This window comes from Porites lutea, chromosome 5, assembly GCF_958299795.1.
Source record: "Porites lutea chromosome 5, jaPorLute2.1, whole genome shotgun sequence".
Classification (NCBI taxonomy): Eukaryota; Metazoa; Cnidaria; class Anthozoa; order Scleractinia; family Poritidae; genus Porites; species Porites lutea.
Genome location: NC_133205.1, coordinates 36729793 through 36745409, shown reverse-complemented (window position 1 = coordinate 36745409; position 15617 = coordinate 36729793). Strand labels below are relative to the sequence as shown.

The 15617-nt window shown below is 37.7% G+C and overlaps 2 protein-coding genes across 3 annotated transcripts; one reads left to right on the top strand and one right to left on the bottom strand.

Moving 5' to 3' along the window:
- LOC140937727 (protein SLC31A2-like) lies at positions 1-3917 on the top strand. Of its 2 annotated transcripts, none has more exons than XM_073387293.1 (4): positions 1-141; positions 1352-1418; positions 2286-2496; positions 3636-3917. In XM_073387293.1, the coding sequence occupies exons 1-4, from the start codon at positions 139-141 to the stop codon at positions 3892-3894; spliced, it is 540 nt and encodes a 179-aa protein (XP_073243394.1). In that variant the 5' UTR covers positions 1-138; the 3' UTR covers positions 3895-3917. The 2 variants fall into 2 exon arrangements, with proteins under 2 accessions (XP_073243394.1, XP_073243393.1); XM_073387292.1 differs by lacking the exon at positions 1-141 and adding an exon at positions 920-990.
- Positions 3918-5384: 1467 nt separating this feature from the next.
- Positions 5385-15246, bottom strand: LOC140937009 (high affinity copper uptake protein 1-like). Its single transcript, XM_073386527.1, has 4 exons — positions 15130-15246; positions 12223-12289; positions 11346-11532; positions 5385-9764 (listed from the first exon to the last, which is right to left on the bottom strand). Exons 1-4 carry the CDS (start codon positions 15229-15231, stop codon positions 9563-9565), a joined length of 558 nt encoding a protein of 185 aa, XP_073242628.1. The 5' UTR covers positions 15232-15246; the 3' UTR covers positions 5385-9562.
- Positions 15247-15617: the final 371 nt, after the last annotated feature.

The window sequence follows — 15617 nt, the reverse complement described above, 5'->3', positions numbered from 1 at the left end:
ATGACAGGCAGCGTTCTATTTATTCTACTTCGGACTTCCTATTTTGTATTTTAGTTTTCAACATCTTTAACGAGTGATCTGTGACTTCGTTCTTCATAATTAAGGATTAATTTAAGGCAGTCTTTTAGGTTAACTACAATGGTAAGTAAGAACTGAAATATTCGAATATCCTGATAACGAATCCTTTTAATCTACATGTTTGTCCTTTATTCATTTACTTATATTTTATTTCCTTTTCCCTGTTTTCGGTGAAAAATAAACCCAAAAGATTCGGATAAGGCTTGAATCAAAGAAGAGGAAGAACCATCCTTGATCCTTGAAGTCAGATCAATCACGGCGCTAACACGAAGATCATCCGCAAGTAATGAACGAGCAAGTCGCCCGCTTGCTCCTTTCAGCGTAAAACGACTAAAACTAATGAAGCGGCGTTAAATATGAAGAAGAGTACTAACCGTTTTATTTCTAAATTTAATCACGATAATATGAAAACTTAATTATCAGGAAACTCGAGAACTGAGCTGGTATAAAGCTTCAGAGCATCTGTGGAGTCACCGAATTACTGTATTGTTATACCACCCGCGCGGAAGAAAAATTCAGAAAAGGGTTATTTAAATAAAGACTCCAAATTTGAATTTAAATTGTTAAGTTCTCAAAGCATACTATGAATTCTTTTTAAGCTTGAATTTAAATTTGAAAAATTTTAAAATTTTCATAAAATCTAAAACAAGGAAAAGGTATAGAATTCCAGGCGGACGAAAAGTGAACTTTGTCCAGTGTGAAACAGATCGCCGACACGGCTGGTGACGAAAAAAATCCTTTTTTCTTGTCTAAGCGACCCGCATTTTACCTGCAGCTGATCATTCATGGAAGATCTGTTTACATTACCTTAAAGTGACCCCTAACGAATACAGTTTTTATCTGTTCAGCTTCTCAAAGAGCAAAGGACGTTAGAAAAGTTTCGTGCTAAAAATATCCTGTATGGCTCACAGAGTAAGTTCTTGCGAGGACATATCATTTGAAGCCTGCAGAAAAGACGCTACTTCTTCGCGTTTTTCGGGAGAATTCCCCCGTCGCGCGTGTCTCGCACGCTCCTCGCTCGCTTCGTGGTTGCCTTCGCTCGGCTGTAAAACGCGAAAAACTAACGCCTGTTCTGTAGGCTACATCAATTGCGACGGAATTCCTCGTTCTCAAGCTCCTGAGGCCGGTTAAATAGCTACAGTAGGTGGCTCCTGAGCACTTAGTACAAGGGTACCATTTTAAAATGGCGAAAAGTTTAAATATATATCATGCCTTGTTGATTCTAGCTTTACAAAGAGCATAATGTATTATTTTTTCTTTCTTTTATTTTCAGGAGGTATTCCATGTGAACACCAAAGGAACTCTCTTGTTTCAGGACTGGAGATATACTTCCATATCAGGTCAGTACGAAACTCTTTTACATTAGAATTACCGGTAGTATTGCGGTAGTATTAGTAGTATTATACTAGTTCTGACATACTACCTCTTACACTGGGACCTCTCCTTTGCGACACTTCTATTCAAGGGACACTTCGATTCATTTGGTCCCAGAAAAAGGTTTACACAATTCAGTGGTATTTTTTACCTCTATTGAAGGGACACCAGCTCTACTCAGGGGAAGGGGACACCTTTTCTGGACTCGAAACGTTGGTTTAACCTCCATTCAGCCGACACCTTAGCAATCAAAAAGAGACTGACCACAAAAATCGTCGATAAGTTTAAGTGCTCACTAGTCACAATGGCAACAGCTTTCAAAACATGCATTAACTGAATTAACTGAATGTACTGCACTTTGGGTGACTTACCACACAACATCGCCGAGATAGGTTAATCCAGGAGTCTATGATAGGCTCCTGGTTAATCATGATTTTTTATACATTATCTAGCTGCTTGAAATAATGACTGCAGCAGATTCCCTAGCCTGCGAGAGCAGATGTCTTTTTCCGCTCTAAAAATGATATTTTATTTGTTGGTTAATTATTAACATTCCCAGCCCAAGCTCCATTCAGGGGACACTTCCCTTGGTCCCGAGGGTGTCTTCTGAATAGCGCGTTAGAGGTTCCACCGTATCAAATTTCTCGTAAGCAGAGTTAACCTAGCCTGCGAAAACATCCGTTTCTCCTCGCTCTTCGCCGTTGGGGACGTGTCCCTCAGCGGCGATGAGCGAGGAGAAACGTCTGCCGTTCGCAGGCTAAGTTAACCATACTAGAAGCCTATGGTTAGAAGCTATACCTCTCTAATTGATTCTTATTATTTCTTGGTTTCAGCCCTTGTTGGAGTCTGTTTAGCAACTTTTTTATTTACTGCATTATATGAGGGAGTTAAAATATTTAGAATATGGCTAGAGTCCAGACCTCTGAGACTGCTGATGCGAGACCTAACACAATCGACACCTACAAATGAAGATGACGATACTCAAAGTGCATTCAACTCCAAGGGGAGTCTGCAGCAACGTATAATTAGATTTCCCAGACAGAGGTAAATCCGGCTGAAAAGTGTGCATTTGGCGCCTATGAAAATATAGCCTGGTACCAGGCTCGGTAGTGGGAGGAAAGGCACCCAAAAAAGGGTGGGACAGCGAAGCGAACCTAGTGGTGGGATGAAGAGGGAAAAAGGTCGCCACCCTTTCCCCTCCCCAGACTACCGCTTGGCACGCTTAGCTCGCCAAATTTTTGTTTGTTCGGCCCAATTTTTTTCTGCTTTTCCCCACTACGCAGCCTGGCCTCAGACAAATTATAAAAACGTTATTTAGCTAAACGTTAAACATGGGCGAGTTAAACCTGGGAGTTTCAGGCGAGATGGAAAACCTTCGTTACAGTTTTATCCTCTTGTCTCTGTTTTGCCGGCTGTAAATGACTGAAATAATGCTTGCGCACCAAACTCGGCACTGGCTTGTGAGTGAATAAGTGAATCACGAGAAGATCAACCTCGTTTCCAGGGATTTTCCTCGAAAATTAAGAGGCTTAAATGTGATCAGAGTCATGTGCCGTTGGGTTGCTAATCCTGAGAGGAGGGGAAGTCAATGAATATTTCCGTCAGCTTTAAATTTGGAAAAGGAGATGATTACTGAAATGTAAACTTACGCGAGGTAAATATGGGGAATGTGTGCTAGTTTTTGGTTATGACAAATGTGGAGTCGTTCGCTTCGCATGTCAGTTGCGCAGATGGTTTGTTTGCGTTTCTCTCGGGGCGTAAACAAACTAACTACGCGATCGACAAGCGAGTCGAACGACTTCGTAAGTGCTAACAGCCATGCCGGAAAAGAAGCCTCTGCACTCTGGGGAGCAGCAAGCAACCTCCACACTAGACCCATGGCACTCTGTTTTCACGGGGCGGTTGATTTTTAGAAGACACATTTTAGAACACTTTTTCCCAGGAAAATGGAAGCTCCGTTCCGTCTGTGAGCGCATTGGTAGAAAGGAAAACTAAAGATCTAAGTCATGATCATCAGGGAAGGTAATTTTTAAAAAAAATACCATTTTTAGATCTGCAGGTTTCTCTGACTCGTTCTAAGAAACTGGTCTGTGAAATCGACGTGACACGAGTAAAAGTTGAAAGTTCCTACCTCTGGGTTATGAGCTCCAGGTTGTAATCAACTCTGTTTATACTTGTTTCAGCGGGAAGTGGAGAAGTGACATTCACTTGTTACAGACGTTTCTACATGTGCTGCAGGTGTTTGTTGGATACGTACTGATGCTCATAGTGATGACGTATAACACGTGGCTTGGCGTCGCAGTGATCGCTGGGGCAGGAGCAGGATACATGGTTTTTTCAGCGATTTTCCCAGATAATTTGAGATTCCAAAGAAGAATCGAAAAAGGTTTCCAATTAGGGGAAATTTCATGTGAAAATGACTCTAGGTTAATTGATAATTAAAGAAATAAAGTGAAAGGTTTAAATTTTTATTCTGAAATAAATGACACCTAAGGTACTGCATCATAACAGTCCGCTAACACGAAAAAAAAATCGAACCTGACGCCAATCTCATTCTCAGAAGCTCTTTCTTATTGGTCAGCACCAAGAATTAACCTATTCTGCTAAATTAGGCTAGTAGTAAGGCTCTGGCGAATTCTGTGGCGAAAGATTGACCCAACCTCGTTCCCAGGTTCTCTCCCAGGTGCTACCTTTGTAATGAAATCTGCCAAAACGGGTAGACTTTCTAGTCCGTGGTCAACCTCGGATAGGATAGGATAGGATAGGATAAGTGCTCTATTATCAACAGAGCGCCTACAGACACATGTGTTTACAACGATAACAAAGATTTTAGTGCAATAATTACAGAGGTGTACATTCGTGCAATTTATAAAACTATTAAACAAGGTTATATTTAACGCGTCTATCTCTTTCGCGGAAGCGATCATATACGTATTTAGCCACAATTTTTTGCGTTTTCTCTCCTTGCTTCATACTTATCAACGTTGTAAAGGCAGAGCTTGGAGTCATAGAGTCACGAATAAGATTAGTTTCCTTTTTTAGCGTATTGAACAACTCTCTCCTAGGATCCCTATAGGCTATGCAATTCATCAAAAAATGCTCCTCGTCTTCTAATCAAGTTTTACATAATGGACAGATTCTTTGGTCTGGTGGTTGATAGGGTTTAACGTATCGTCCAGTTTCAATTGCTAGTTTGTGGTTGCTTAATCTTAGCTTTGTGATTGCTACTCTATGATTGGTGTTTCTTACATTTGTGAGGTAATTTTCGTAGTCATGGGTAAGTTTAAATTTCCTAAAAGTTCTCAGTTTGTTTTTTTGATGCGGGTCCTTTCGTTCATCGTTGTGTATTTCGCTAATCCATGTTTGCTGTTCTATGTCTAAGAGTCTCTGTCGTATATAGTTCATGATTGCGGGAGTGTTAGTTTTCGCTGACCATATGTCGCCAAGACCTGCGAGATTTAATAGTCGTTTTAATTTGCTTGACCAAAGTTCCTTTTTATCTTGACCAATTTGGTCTGTATTGTGACCAAGACTGTATTGAGACCTCGTCTCCAGGGCGCTTTTCCCTGGCTTTGGCCGGGGGAAAGCGCCCTTGGGACGAGGTTTGGGCGTGGTGGTTTATCACAAATTTATATTTACACTGGCGGGAGCATTCCTAACTCACTGCTTCATTCTAAACTGTGCCCCTAGAAGTCTGGCAACAAGTCGTTGTAAATTAGTAAAATTATCCATGAAAGCCCTAACGGGGGGGGGGGGGAGATAGTATATTTACAATTTATTCATGGCAATTCGACCTTACCATTATGTCACTAGCTGGCCCAACAGGGTCTTTCGGTAAGCGCAGGGGTCAAGACTATCCTAGCCTTCGAAGAAGGGCCGGTAAGCTACACGCAGGATCATTATCGTCACTTTAATCATCATCATCATTAAAATAGTATTACTGATGAATTCATTCTTTATTCATACACAAAAATATCATAACATACAAGCACATACTATCTACATACAGTTATAATTCTATCAGCAATTTTCCCTTTCACGGAATAAAATTAACAAACAATTCCTAAGAACCAACGATGATTAGTAACATTAAACCTGACTCTCATGGATTGTTTGTTTGAAAACGCAAACGTTTTTATGTATTTTGGCCTTGCTTCCACATTAAAACCATCAAAGACAGAGAATTATTATAAACAATGTTTCGAAAACGAAAATCGAAGTCTCTCCACTGTGGAGAGGCCTTTTAAAATAGGTTTTCGAAAACGCTGATGTCATAACTACTTATTCATTGCTTCGAGTACAGAGGGCAGCCTGTGAAAGACATGTTATTGGAATGAACTTCGTTTTTGATGGCTTATTGTGGACGGGAAGCCACATCGTCAAATGATTAAATTTAGGGTTTCATAGGCAACGTGAAAAGGAATCAACAAATTTCCTTTTCTCCCGCCGGCCGATGAATTCCACTCTGAATATTTCAAGAGTGTGGAATAGGATTCATTTTCCGTTGTTCAACGTTGGGTGACATAATAAACATCGCCTTTCATGTTACTCATTCGGTCGCTAAAAACGAGCAGATAACTAACGTTAAAAATTTTCACTCCTGGAAAAAAGGTAGTGCTGGTAGTTCATAGTTTCCAAAAAATATGACACAAGATCACACATGACGATTTTAAAAACTAGAGAAAAATAGCCCCATTAAATCTGGATAAAACTTACGGAAATTCAGCCAAAAATAGTTAAAAGGTTAAAGACTATTATTATTATATTACTATATTCTCAACACAGTTCAAGGAACCATAAAATAAAATAATCAAACTAAACAAAAAATATCCAAGTTTTCACCCACAAAAATAGATTACCTGTATGATTGTTTTACCAGTAATATTATGTTCAACCTCTACACCCACTGGTAGAAACAGAAATAGCACAAAAACTAATCTTATTTTCCCTAATAGAAATAATAAGACTGATTAAAACTATCCAGTATTTTTTAAGGAGTTATAAGTAAAGCCCTTGCCACTATTAATTTGAATATTAATATGACCCCACAAGCGGAATTCTCAATATGAATGAAAAGGGAGCCAAGCCTAATAGCAATACTATACCAATGTTGGGACAATTTGAATTTGGTATACTGTAGGAACTAAAGATAACTATTTGCAATAATTTGCAACGCAATAATTTGCAACGCATTGCGCGAATCGCCATGGCGCGTTGCACCCGAGAAGCAAAGTTTAAAGAAGTACAACGCCACTATATCAATATATATCAATCTAATTTTTTGCTATGTTATATAAAATTTATCCTCCTTTAACATATGTAAAAATTGAGGTTAAGAAGTGTTAAGCGGCGAAAGACGATTAGGTGATATTTAGTGGAAGGAGGAGGTATTCAACACTTTCAAATTAAACTCAAATTTTGGCATTATTGTGAAGTGTCTGTTAACATCTGCATGTGCTATTTGGATCATTTGCAAATATTATTCCAACAAGCTTCAACTTCAAGTTAAGACATTGTTGAAATAATGTGCAAATGAACCAGTGGGAGTGACTCAGCAAGTAATTCAACCCTTATCCAGGTGCAGGAGTCAACAGTTTGACTCAACACCTCAGCTGAGCAGCAGTTACAATTATTTAGTCTCTTGACTTCGAATAATTGAGGTTTCCAACAGAGCTGGAAACTACATTATCAATAATCAAAATAACCTAAAAATTATCTAAGCTAGAACTCAAAAATTTGGCATACAATCAAGGACAAAACAATTTAAAGTGAGTGAAATAAAAAAAGAATGCTTGTGATTGCACTGGTCACCAATCACAGAAACCACATTACTGACTATGGCTAAAGTAATAACAAATTAATAAAAAATGAATTATTATATATACTAGCCAAGAAAATAGGAGGGTCCCAACTTTTGTAAAACTTGAGAAGATAGGTCTAGGGAATTGTTATGTGTTGCATTTTGAGTTTGACAGGGACTATATTTTGCCTGCTCTCAACTGATCATTCCTCAGCTACTTGTGCTTAATTGTCTTAGACTTTAGAAAGCATCATTTTCCCATGTACTTTTTCTTGGTTTCTTAACACTTACTCGATACTTATTCCCTAGTTTCTATAATCAATTTCTTTCAATTTATTACTTCACATTTCAACTAAGTACTTTCGCCTTTTATGCTGTCAGGGAAGTGAAAAACTTCCAATTTCTTGTAGTTGCAATTAGCTCACTGACTTTGTAACTACTACTGCAATTGTACTAATTGAATAAATAAGTTTTTGTTGTATCAAACCTGCAAAATCTGGACACAAATTATACATGCAAAAAAGATAGCTTGTTGAAATTATTTAATCTGTAGAAGCATATGGACTTTTGTGATTGGCAACAATTAACTGCAAAAGCCATCTATTATTAAGGGATATAAAAGTTCTTGATAGAACAAGTGTACAATATAAAACAGTGTTTGTTGTTTGTAAGCTAGAGAATTACTGTAGTCTTTCAGCAAGCTCTCCATTATTTTGAGGGAGTAGCAAGAAGTCACAGGAGAGCCGCACGCTGAAGAAGACACTCGCTATAAATGGAGAGCTTACTCGCAGGCTAACCAAACTGATGACGTACTGTTTCTCTGCTCATGTTCCAATCTTGTTTTACAATTGCTTCTGCAGGTTCATAAAAAGTGAAGCTTAAATACATGTACTGATACTTTGAAAAACAAGTTTCACTTTTGCAAAAATCTACATGCCAAAATTTGTTAGCTAAATATGCAAGTCATTAACCTGAGATCAGGGTCAATTTTCGTTTCGCTTTGTAAATAACATTCTGGCGGGCAAGGCGAAACATGGCCATTAGAGAGAATGTATGAGAACAGCTAAAATTGGGCCTGATCTCAGGTTAGCATGTCATATTATTACACCTTGAAAGAAGGTTGCTTACCTTTTTGTTACATTGATATGTAAAATAATGTTCAAATTTTCTGAAACAAATCATGTACATAAAATTTTTATACCTACAGCATCAGCATTGCTTATGATTTATGGTGAGGTGGGAAAGGGAGTGAAACTTCTCAGGGGAGGGTGGTAGGGAAAGAAAGCAGGAAGTGGGAATATCCTTTGGTGGAATATGACATGGGCTAGGGGGGGGCAATAACTGCTGTCAAAGGGGAAAGGAAGAAACTGAACTTCAGATTTAAAATTGAAGGCAAGTTAAAACAAAGGTTCAGATTCCAATGTTCACGATTTCAGGGCAAAAAAATATGCCAATATTGTTTTAGGACAAGGACCTAGATTTGAGTGCACAAACCACACATAGCACTTAAGTCAGTTGTTGTGCATCCTGTAACATTTTGGGAATTTCAACACATAATTTCTCAAAGCTAAAAGTTACATCAACCAGAGCATTTGGAGGTTTATCTTCAAGGGCTTCATATTATGGGCTTTTGATCTCTGACTTCCAAGTTTCTTTCTGGGGTAGATCTAGGGAGTGTGTAAAGGGTGGCTAGTCGACCCCTTAGGCAGAAACACGTTAAACTTTGTCTTCTATCAAAACCTGGTGAAAATTACAAAAATAGAGCAAAAATACTTCATCAAAATACTTTAATTTGCTCCTCAGAATGCTGGAAAACACAAAATTTATGAGGACTAAAACTGGAAAATGTTCCAGGGGAGAGTTTCTACATACTCCCCTAAATATGCCCCAGACTGAGTACCCCTGGGAAAACCTTTGTCCCTCCTCCCCACCTATAACACGGGTGCTTACCATTTGACAGAAAAATCTGGTTGGGTGTCAAAAGCATTATGGTAAACGATTTATCAGTTTACCACAGAATTTTCACATCCATTACAGTTTGAATCCAAAAAAGGGAAGAATTTGTGTAGCGTGAGTCTGGAACCGAGAAGTTGGTAAATGGTAAGCAACATTCCGTTTGGTTCGTACCAACCAGAATGAAGGGACTACCTCAAAATGTGCTCCTCAATTTTTGGCCTGAAAAGTGACCTTTTTTTTATAATTATACCATTTACCTAGCTTCCCTCCGGGATTTCCGAAATTTTCTGTCAAAAGGTAGGCACCATGTATGTAGAAAATCCTAGCTACAGAAGTGTGCTTAGCTATTAGTAATCAGTGGCAGTGTTCATAAATATCCACCACTTTATTAATCATCCAGCCAAAGACAAAATAACCAAAGCCTGCACCAAGGACCACAGCAAGACACAGCCACACATTGTATGTCATAAAGATCAACATGAGGAAATAACTGACAGTAACCTGCACAACATGAAGAAAGGTTTGAAGGAAATGATGCCAGTTGAATATTCGAGACCTGAAATACACAACAACAACAACACATGATGGGTTTAGCATTCAAGACCAGGACCCAACATTCGAACATCACCCAAGGCCTGTAACACCTTATACCTTATTGTTACTTTTAAATTTTGCGTTTTTCGCTATAGTAAAAACAAAGTGAGATTAAAGACCTGGAAATAAAAGTCCTCGCAAAATTTAAAACCAATGTGCATTGTAGAAAATTCAAATCAGAGAAAAATGATTAACATGTCATAACAACGACACATACAGTGTGAGTATTGACTAATGCACATCCCAAACTATTAACTTGTTTTCCATTTTGCATCTTTCGCTTTGAAATAATTAACAATTATTCCTCGAGCCCAAATGGGCTCTGAGTCTGAGGCTATTGACTCAGAAGCCATGAGTGCAAGAGGAATAATTGTTTTAGTAAAATCCAACTGGTTGGTCAAAAATATCGAGAGAAAACAACTTTAGCTAGCAAAATGCAATTCAGCCGCCATTGCTTTGGTTTTCAAAGCCAGCGCTTTTCGCTACTAGTGGGCAATAACATATAGCCTAGTAGTAGCTCAACCAATCAGAATGCAAAATTGATAACAGACCACTAGTTGGATTTTACTTTTTCAACATCAATTACAATGTAAAGATCCCACATACAGAATCTTGAAAATCTTATTCATTTAATTATACTTCTTCTTGCTTTTTTGGCTTTTTTTTGGGAGGTAATGCACCACATAGAAAATGTTTCTGTAAATTTGAAATAACTAATACAGTGAACCCCACTTCACAGACACCCGCTTAATACCAACACCTGATTATTACGGACACTTTTCTTTGACCCTGGGGACAGAAAGCCTTTACATTTTGTCTAAATTCAACCTGCACAGGGGCGGATCCAGGATTTTTTTTAGGAGGGGGTGCACTCGTCTCTTGCTCTACTTCAACACCAATAAACCACATAGTTTGTTTTTCTGCAGAATACCAGTTGTATTAGAAAACCGTAGGTCATCTCGGGGGGGGGGGGGGTGCGCACCCCCTGCACCCTCCCCCTAGATCTGCCCCTGCTGCTTAATACGGACACCCAATAATGCAGACAATGGACACAACCTCGCTAATGTGGACACTTTATTATTGTCCACTGTGTGCTGCAAAAAACCTCTCTTTTTCGGAGTAAAAAAACCTGTAGTTGATATCAATGTTAATGTTCCCAGCGCTACATAAATTGTGGATGTCAATTTTAGACTATTTTGATATCAATCGAGTTATGCAGAGAACGGTTTTTAATTAACTAATGTAAAATGAACAACTTTTCGAGACTTTTGAGCGTTTTCATTGACATAGTCTGCACAATAATGGCCTTTTAAAGTTTAGAGATGTTTAGTTTGAGGATGCCAGTGTCTTGTTTTATTTCTGTAGTATATTTTTTCAAATGAAAGGTGTATACATGACCCCCTTAACACAGACACCCCGTTAATATGGACACTTTTCTTAGCATCCGTATTAACGGAGCTCAACTGTACTGTAGATGTTTTGTGTTCTTTTGATGACTTACTGATGTTGTAGAGTAAATTAATATAACTCTCGAATAATTTACCTTGGAGACTGCCCTCTTGATTCTGTGACAACAGTAGTCTGGGATGGTCCTATACCATATGTCTTTGTTTCAGACAAATCCACACTCACAAGATAGCTGTATCTTCTTTTCATAACCTCCCTAAACACTTTAAGACCTTCGTAGAGGGCAGCTAGAACAAAGATCCCAATGCAGGAGGCAACAATACCTGTTTTAAGAAATAATAAAATAATCCAGTTAACTCAAAAGTGTTCAACATATGAAGCAAAACTATTCAATACTCAGCTACATGTACAGGGCAAAATCATATTTCATTTTGGATAAGAATAGTTTTTGGAGAAGACAAAAAAGATTCCCCCTCCCTCGGGGGTTCTTTCCTTTCTCGAGCTTACATAAACAATGTTAAACTGGACTCAGTGTTGTTAAAAAGGTCATTTAATTTGACATGGTAATAATTTGCTGTCACTATTACCTTAATTTTACTACAAGATTAAAATCCTTCACATTTTACTTTCAAAACACCAATATCCTTTATATTTCAGTGTAATTGGGCACTGATGAGAAGAGAACCAGACAACATTGACAATTAATTTCTCTGGACAAGCATTATATATACAACATGTATATTATTTTCTCTCCATTTCTCAACAATCCTCTGGAAAAGGAAACACTGTATGACTGTAAAACTATAGTTTTCTGAAGATGTGAATTTGCAACAATGAAAACTGTATCTTGAAAATAACTCCTACCAATTCATTGCAACATTGTACAAGTTGGAAGAATGAAATGTAAGAAATTTAAAGAACAATAATTTATAACATTATTTTTTATTGATGTTGCCACCAGCACTACTTATACATTTTTATCAGCTATTCCTAATGTGTTAAACGGATGTTACCTCCTACAGTGTCTACTTTCCAATCTTCAAACAAAATAGTTGCATCCTTACTAGCATGGAAATACATCTGAAAAGAAAGAAAATGGAAATAACTCAGTTCAACAGGCAATGTTTATTTTTCAAGTACCAGTTGCACAAATGAACACCGGAGCCAACACTTGTTGGTACACCTATTTCAAAAGAAAAGGGTAATAAATAGGGCTGTGTTGATACACTGATGTATCGGTGAACCATGGTACAGTCGACTCCCGATAACTCGAACCTCCAAGGGGAATCGAAAGAGGTTCGAGTTATCGGGAGCTCGAAGAAAATAGCCGAGAGTAAGGTAAAAAACAGTTTTTACTGCACAGTGAACATTTTAATCACATTTAATTGTAGAAATGTCAAGTGAAAATTAAAAGATACTTCTAGATTATAAATCAGGACGTAACGTAACAAACCATAGCCTAAACAGAGCATGCGTTTTACTGTTTTGAGAAGTAAAGCTTGCAGAGAAAATGTAAGCTTAAGTTTAAAGTAATCTCCACTAACAAACTATACTCCTACAACACATCAATAGGAAATCCAAAATTCAATGTTTCGGACGCCTGTAGACGGCTTTTTCCCGACTTTTTAAGGGCTCAAAACGTGGCAAAATAAAAGGCAATAATATAAATGTACCTTAGCCATGAACATGGTGATAAAGTAATGTATGATTTTCAGGTAATAACTTTATGCTCAGATGTGCACACTGCCCAAAAAGTTTTAAGATAACACTCTTAACTACCAACAACGTTACATATACATATGTGATGACTTTTGACTACATTACATGCCGTTATCAAGCCATTCACTGGTAGGTAATTTAATTACTTACCTGCAAATTTCAACATAAATATTTTACTAAAAAAGTATCATTAGCATTATTATGCATACCAGCTCATTGGTTTAATGATAATAAATATAGGTCAGATCAACTTATATTTGGCACTTTTTACGGGGTACATACAGCTATTTGTGACTTATAGAAAGAGTATATGTATTGACAGCTCTTAAGCAGTAGTTTACCAAGAAAGAGTTTAAGACCCTTAAATATATATCAGGTTTAAACTTAAATGTATGTTGCTTTGTAAATGTCACTTCATAAATAATGAATAAGTTTATAAACACTGTTTCATGAATAACTGATGATTTAGATGTACCGGTAGGTCTGGAACCCTCCCAAGAATCTTATAATAAATTAATTTCAGAAGTGAATTGCAATTCATCAAAAAATGACAGACTGTTGGACCAAAGCTAATTGCAATGCTACAAATAGAAAACATTCAAAAAAGTGGCTTACAGCCAGGTACAAAGGGAGCGTCATGAATTTGGACACAGTTAGTTTTTGCCAACTTCAGCTCTTACATGTACACAGACCAGTAAAATTTTTATTAATATAGTTTCTCACTTATTATAAGTGGTATTTCATTTCTTGTTTGGTGGGGGAGAAGGGGGTGACTTTTCTTTTGCCCCATTTGCTTTTTTAAAAAAATTTATTTGTTTTGCAAAAAAATCTGTCATCAAGAAGCTACCAAAATTCTCTCAAGTGTCACCAAAATTCAAAGATACTGTCAAGAAGATTTGGCGGCCTACTATTTTTTGTGAGGCGACAAAAGTCTTTGTTCCTTAATGGTATACTTCGTTGGGTCATGTTATTTGGTGAACATGACCAACTATAGTTCCTTTGATATGTGACATTTTTAGTTACACAAAAACTTTTGCATGTCTTAGGTGCGAACAAGGTTACAAAAACAAAAAATTTGTAGGTACAGAATTTTCAATTTCTTTGCAAATGCCAAACTCTATTTTTTTGGCAATTAGTGCAAACAGGGCTTTTGCAAAGAAAATTTTCGTTTTATTTCGATTCCTTTCACACTTCATGTATTCTTAACAATTGAGTTTAATTTGCACAGTAAAGGAGTGTGATATTGGAATAATCACTTACAATTCAATCACGTCAGTAAGTTGGGGGCTGGGAGAGGGCTTTTTTGGCCATATAACACCATTTAAACAACAGAGGGAGTGAGTTTGTTGTTTCTATTTGTGCACTTTAAACACAGCAGTGTATTTTACACAGAAACAGAAAAATGTAAGCAAATGGCTCAAAGTGCGTCAAAAAAATACGCAGCTGGACAGGTTCCGTACGAAAAAAAATTAAGGCTTAAAGAACACACAAAGCAAAACAAAGTTATGAACAAAAGAATATCATGGTGAATACAATATCTCGTCAACATACGTAAATAGATCTAAATTTGAAATCGCTTGAAAATGCCTTTCGTATTTTGTTACATCAATTCAAAACACGAATCGCGAAAGAGCAGCTTGACACGACACCAGCCTGAGACACGATCTCTTCACATGATCGATGCACTTATAAAAATGTTATAGGCGTTTAATACCGTATGTAAAACGTTCCTTACTTGTAGTATTTTCACTCATAAGAAAACCCTACAGCTATCTTACGTTTTAAAAAGTATTAAATGCATTGACTTTTTAAGGCCGGCTACCTATTTCAAGAGTCGGAAACTTTATTAACACAACCCGGCTTCCTAAGCTTATATAAAGTCCTTGCAGCGTGGCGCTAGCTTATTAACGTTATTCGTGTTTTAACAATCGATTGAAAGTAAGAGCTACGATAGATTGGTTACTTTTCTTCCCACGAAGAGGGCTGTGCTGTTTTCATTTAGTCTGGAAGTCAACTTCGATTGAGAGAATTCGCCGAGTCATACCATGGATATTAAACAACTGAACAACGCATTTGTCAACAAGTGTCGTGTAAGCGAGGGTCGCTTGCCTTTTCAACGATACAAAAATTTGCGTTTCACTGTCAAATCCTACCAGTCTTCTCCGCTGCACGAGAAACAACATTAATAAACGTATGCTTACCTTCATCATCATCATATGAACCATCGTCGTTGGGGAATGTGTAGCGTTCATAGTGGGCATATCTCCGTGACTGTGGTGATGGTCGTGATTGTCGTGATTCATTCTGAAGATGATTTTCACTTCCAATTGACAAAAGTTGGTGAAGACAAATAACTAGAGCGACAGTGTAATAACCTATAAACTGCTCCCACAACACTTGCCTTCCCTTATAATTGAAAGAACATCAGTACCAGTCCTCTCTCGCCCCTCGGGAAACAAAAGCTCCGGGTTTTATGCACTTCCTAATAGTCAACATGCAACATCACGTACTACCTTGGCCCGGGGGTACTCCCTCAAATGGCCTCTACCGGGAGGCTCAACCCAAAAGGGATACCTTTTTCAGGCCTCAGGTATATGAAAGGATAGGAATTTCATTATTTGAAGTATATATACGAAAGAGCAGGGAAATTTATAATTTCGGTCTGTAAAAAGACCCAAAAGGTCTGATG

Bases quoted from the DNA above. Each gene is read 5' to 3' on its own strand.
- LOC140937009 (XM_073386527.1), bottom strand. From the start codon at position 15,231: ATGAATCACGACAATCACGACCATCACCACAGTCACGGAGATATGCCC. The intron at 12,290-15,129 runs GTAAGCATACGT...CTTTCTTTTCAG, and splicing joins TTCATATGATGATGATGAAG to ATGTATTTCCATGCTAGTAA. The intron at 11,533-12,222 runs GTAACATCCGTT...TTCTTAAAACAG, and splicing joins GAAAGTAGACACTGTAGGAG to GTATTGTTGCCTCCTGCATT.
- LOC140937727 (XM_073387292.1), top strand. The intron at 1,419-2,285 runs GTCAGTACGAAA...TCTTGGTTTCAG, and splicing joins GAGATATACTTCCATATCAG to CCCTTGTTGGAGTCTGTTTA. The intron at 2,497-3,635 runs GTAAATCCGGCT...TACTTGTTTCAG, and splicing joins ATTAGATTTCCCAGACAGAG to CGGGAAGTGGAGAAGTGACA.